The 5,742-nt window shown below is 30.9% G+C and overlaps 1 protein-coding gene across 1 annotated transcript; it reads right to left on the reverse strand.

Moving 5' to 3' along the window:
- Positions 1 to 129: 129 nt before the first annotated feature.
- Positions 130 to 3,320, reverse strand: LOC114938060 (uncharacterized). The gene is made up of 9 exons (XM_085488024.1): positions 3,237 to 3,320; positions 3,038 to 3,073; positions 2,842 to 2,925; positions 2,484 to 2,643; positions 1,981 to 2,133; positions 1,279 to 1,623; positions 971 to 1,096; positions 661 to 808; positions 130 to 297 (listed from the first exon to the last, which is right to left on the reverse strand). The coding sequence occupies exons 7-9, from the start codon at positions 982 to 984 to the stop codon at positions 130 to 132; spliced, it is 330 nt and encodes a 109-aa protein (XP_085344150.1). The 5' UTR covers positions 985 to 1,096; positions 1,279 to 1,623; positions 1,981 to 2,133; positions 2,484 to 2,643; positions 2,842 to 2,925; positions 3,038 to 3,073; positions 3,237 to 3,320.
- Between the last annotated feature and the right edge of the window lie 2,422 nt (positions 3,321 to 5,742).

Consider the following 5,742-nt stretch of genomic DNA (forward strand, 5'->3'; position numbering starts at 1 on the left):
CATATATAAACATATGCAATAAAATGACTTTGATAATTATTTTGTGACTAATAACTGATAATTAATATATAGTAAAAGGGAAAACTTTCTATATAAAGTATTGATTAGTAGTAATAGCTATATATGGTATCAAATAATGAACGATCTTGTGATGTTCAGTGTCAATTTATTATTATTATTGCTCAAAGTGGTTATTACAAATTTATTATGAAATGTGTAAATGGTTATCATAGAGAGGTCTATGTTATGTGTATAACCTTTTTCTGCTTGGATACCTCTTTGTTGTTGAACGATTTTCTGAAACAATGAAAGAAAAGTATATAATAATTTTTAATTACAGACTGATAATTATTATCTATAACCTTAATATATTTTATATATAAGAATATATAAGACTGTTAATAGCTTTAGTTTTGTAAAAATATAAACATTAGTTTGATCTCATTGATCCTGCTCAATTGACTTAGTCAACTTAACTGCATATTATATGGAATATATATAAATTTACTTAGGATAATAATTGAAATATCTTGTTATATTCTATATAAGACGCTAGCATAAATTAAATAATCAACTAAGTGGGAATATTAACTGAGCCCCTGAAATAAGTGATGCGCAGTGTATGATAAGTGAATCGTGTACTAATGCTCACATACTTACGATGGCAAACTGATGACAGACAGACTTCTCGATAAATGCGTCCAGGATTGAAGTGAGGTCTTGCTGCCAATATGCCATGCGATGATGCTGTTTTGATTGTCTTGAAGCCATGGGACTCTGAATGCATTTGTTTTGGTGTGCTGCTACGCTGTATAAGATAAGTGACATATGACACAAATGATATGTGATTGTCCTATTAACAATAATATTAATAGAGATAACCGAAGTGCGTACATTAGTATATTGCATCTCACTATTAATAGGATACGTTAAATAATAGTTGAATTTGCAATATTATTTAAATACTTACTTATTATTATACATATAATTTTGATGAATTGTCTGTGAATCTCTTGATGAAGTGGTTCCTGATCAGATGTTCAAATCCTTTTGTCGTGACAGTTGTCTGGTGCATTTACTGACTTTGATTTGGACCCTTGGGTGGAGCATGTATACAGAAATAGATCATCATGTTGATTTCATGTATACAGAAATAGATTATTAAGTTTCATAAACAATTTATATTTAGTCATCTTTTTTGACAAATATTATACTGTATTAAATGAACTTTTAGTGTTGCGTTATAAACGAGGAGAGATTCTTTGTGCTAATACTTACATATATGACAGTGAACTGAAGACGGTGGTCTATACGATGGTTGCGTTGAAGATTGTTGCAAGGTAGTCCTGCTGTTTGTTATGCGGTAGTGACTTCTCGATCGCCTTGTAGCCATAGGTCTCTAAGTGTATTTTAAGTGTGATTTGTTAATATACGGAGTGACATAAGTAACAAATGATAATATAATTTGTTATATTATTACTATATTATAACTACTTAACTGACACTGGTCGTGTGATTCCTATGAGTTATCCAGGGATCTTTTTGAAGTAGTTTTTGATGAGAAATGAATTCCTTCCTTGACTTAGACAGTTATTTGGCTCATCTTGATTTTGTTTCTTGTCTCTTGGATTGAGCATGTAAGAAATAGAAAGAGGCTATTAAGTTGAGTTTATAAATTTATATATATTTATAAATAATTATAACTATTTAATAAGAAGCTCTCTTTTGTCGAGTATTATATGGTGTCAATTTTTAAGAATAAGCCTGTGAATTATAAGTGATGCATAGTGTATGAGAAGTGTCACTCTGACTTTAGACTCTCGATAGAGTATGTATGAAATAGATATAGATTGTTAAGTTTACATAAATAATCTATAGTTATTTAAATAGGAACTCTCTACGCTGTATAAATTTAAAAATAAGCCTATGAACTATAGTGACTCGTTGTGTGCAAGATGGATTATTTGTCTTGATACTTACGTACTTGACAGTGAATCTGTTAATGGAGGTTTATTCGATGGCTGTGTCCAGGATCATTTGTAATCCTGTTTGTCATGGATCATGCGGTATTGCTCTCCTGATGAAGCCATAGGTCCTCAAGAGTATTCTTAGTGCGCTGCTTCGCTACATATACTAAGTGACATATGAAACAAATGATAATATAAATATCTTATTAACAATCATAATAACGTAGATTAGTGAGGTGTGCATAATAATGAGATACATTTATTGCTGAAAAGATGCGACTAATAATATGGTTAATTTGATCTGTCGTATTTCTTTGTTTTCTTGATTTCCGGATAGAACATATTAGAAATGGATGAGATTATTAAGTCGAGTTCATAAACAATTTATAAATTGCTTAAATGGAAGCTTTCTCTTGTCAAATTATGTTGTGTTAAACTTGAAAGAATAAGTTTATGAATTATAAGTTATGCGTTGAATGCGTTGAATGCGAAGAAGAATTCTGGTATGACGCTTACATATATATGACGGTGAACTGATGGTAGTGATCTTGGTGGTTGTGTTCAGGATTGTCGTAATTTAATCTTGTTGCTGATATGCCATGCAATAATGTTTTACGACCGTCTCAAAGTCATAGGTCTTTGAGTGTATTTTTGGAGTGCTGCCTCGCCACTCATCCTAAGTAACATATGAAACAAATGATAACATAGTTATTTTACTAACAATAATAATATCACAGATAAGTGAGGTGTGCATAATTGTGTGCTGCATGTTTGTTAAAAGGATGCGACTAATAATATGTATAGTTGAATCTGTCATATTAATACATTATTATAATACTTAACCTATGCTGGCTGCGTGACTCTTATAAGTTACCTGAGAATCTTCTATTAGGCGGTTTTTATCAGAAGTTTGAATTCGAATTCTCTTGCTGCGATAATTATTTGATGTATTTATACTCTGTTTTTGATCCACGGACAGAGCATGTAAAAAAGAGAAGATAATTGTTGAGTTGAATTTATAAATAATCTCTGTCTATTAAATATTAAAATTATAGCGTTAGGTAACATACCTTTGTCAGGATATTATATTGTATGTTGTATTAAATCTGAAAGAATATTATGTGTATGGACATTTGAGGTTATCCTTGTATGTGTCACCGTATTAAAAGGTTATTTTAATATTGAAAGCACTGTCTAAGAACAGCTCAAAATCTTTGCAGTATTGTATGGCTATAATGTTATACATATACAATTTACCGTGATACATACATACATGACAACATTGAAAGGTATGAGCGTTGTAATATTTACATATTAGGTTATAAACTCTCAGGAGGAAACTCTCTCTCTTGAAACACCTTCCGTTCGATGCAAAAGGACATCGACGCGCCATCTATTGGTGAACAGTAATACCTCTTAGCGAAACATAGTTCTGTCATAGATTATAAGTATAGTTGGGAAACTCGGTACATTGGGGTAATACTTAAGGCGAACTAGAAGTTACTAGATCTAGGGGAAAACTGCGAAATCATATTATAAGGCTTTATAAGGTTTTCTCATTATATTTCTTTCCTTTTAATTGATAAACAAGAATTATGCGTTAATTATTACTATTATTATTGTTAATTTTGCTATTGTTAACTTAACTGATTTCTAATATTTATTATAAGTCTGTAGGATGTAGACTTAGCTTCTAATCAATAATTTCGGTTTTACATATATACATTTGCATAATTTTGTTAGGCTGTGTATGGGCATTTATATAATTTATGAAACTGATAAATCTAATGGAATTAATAGGTGGATAAGTTATTTAATATTAATTGATGAAAATCAATTATTGCAATCGTAACAACTACAATATGTTACTTAATTATTCTATAGATGTCAGTATTAGTATCTTTATGCTTGTTACACATGCTTTATTTAGATTGTACTGCGATATTAACGTTATTCTCATGTAGATAATAAATTACATGAGTTATTGATGTTGGATCCTACTTTATTTAGGAAGTGTTATTTATAGCACAATTGTGTCTGATAATAGATTATTTTTTGCTTTCATAATTATTATACTATAAGTACTATAAAAAAAAGCCATTCTCCTTGGAGATAGTTATTATATACACAATGATTTGTATTATTTGCACCCTTTAACAAATCCTAAATAGGGTGGGTGCAAACATTAGTCATTACATTGGCGTGAATTAGTTAAATACTGCAACAGCCCCTCCTCAAGTTTTTGAGGTATTGGAAGCTTGTTGCATGTGCGACACGCTGCTTGCTATTTGATTGTATAATTATTAACGTTTTGATCTATTGGTTAATTATAATTTTTGTCGGTCCTCTATGTTGCGTATGCAACATTGTTAGGAACTCGCATAAATTAACCAAAATATTACTTTTGTTCTGTATTTGATATGTTGATTGAATACTGGGGAACAAACTAACAATAAGTAATCGAATAGTAAACAGCTTATATAATCATTATTAGAATTAAGGAAATTTTCTCAAACTTTCTATTTTAATGTAATACATATTATGTATAATTATGTATAACTACTAGGCTAATTGTGTTACTTAACTGTTAATAGCATCACAAAGATGCTCTAGGATAATTTTATACTTACTTATAATTAATAGCATATTCATTCACTGTTGTTAACAGTATTATATAATACTGATTTGTCCACCTTATTAAATTATAAAATAAGGTAAGTCACATACACACATACATACATATATATGGGAATCATTAATTGTAACTGTGCGGCATGATCTTCTCGATTTAATTTGAGTATGGGTACACTGCAATGCCTGTATAGTTGTCTTATTACTTATTATATATTATATATTTGTGTTATTTTGCGCTTAGCGCGTGAGTCTGTCATGCTGTATAGTGCAATATTGATTGGATCTCTTTCGGCTGGACATAATTAATTATATTATCATTTCATCTTACTTTATCTTCACATGTAATCTAATTCAGTAACGAATTTAGTAAAAATCTAGTAGTAATCTAGTAAAAATCTGATATCGATCAAGCGATCTAGAATTTATCTAGTTCTTTAGTTCTTAGTTTGTCAGGTCGAGATATATAAAATGGCATCTGTTGAAGACATTATGTCTTACTGCGATGGGCTTGCTCCTTCTATATTGCTGAGTAGAGCGATTGAAGCTATTTATCAGTTGCAATCCCTGATACCTCATAAGTTAGAAATTAGCTTTAGATTGAGGTTAATTGAAGCTTGTTTACGTTTGATCTACTATCAGGGATATAAAATGTTTCGTGCGAAATCGTATCTGTTAGGACAACTAAAGAGACAGGAAGATCTTGTTAGGGAAAATATAGAACTCAGCATCGTTAGAGGCAATCCCTCTCTGAACACGTTTCCTACAGACATTAGCTCGTATATACAGGCTGAGAGTGATATAAACAACATCTTGGAGAATACCTCAACAAATGTCTTAGGATTGCAATTGACCATTGATAGCACCCTAAAAGAACAAGCTTTAAACATTGATACAGCAAAAGATCTTAATCGAACGCAGGAAACCATATACAACTGTGGACGCCTGATCGAGGAAAAAAGGATACACTTGAATAATTTGAATGATGAATTCAGCAGTATAATTGGTTCGCTAGTTGTGCCTACAATTATTATAGATAAGCCGGACGGATTGACTGTTGAAGACAAAGGCATTCTTATGGATTATGAGCACAGGGGAAGGTCACCTCTTAACAAACCGACATTATACAACTCAATGGCAGACA

The sequence above is a fragment of the Nylanderia fulva genome, unplaced genomic scaffold, assembly GCF_048542155.1.
Source record: "Nylanderia fulva isolate GAGA-0341 unplaced genomic scaffold, ASM4854215v1 Scaffold606, whole genome shotgun sequence".
Taxonomy (NCBI): Eukaryota; Metazoa; Arthropoda; class Insecta; order Hymenoptera; family Formicidae; genus Nylanderia; species Nylanderia fulva.

Coding starts and splice junctions, on each gene's coding strand:
- LOC114938060 (XM_085488024.1), bottom strand. Junction 298..660: donor TCTGTCATCAGTTTGCCATC/GTAAGTATGTGA, acceptor TCATTGTTTCAG/AAAATCGTTCAACAACAAAG.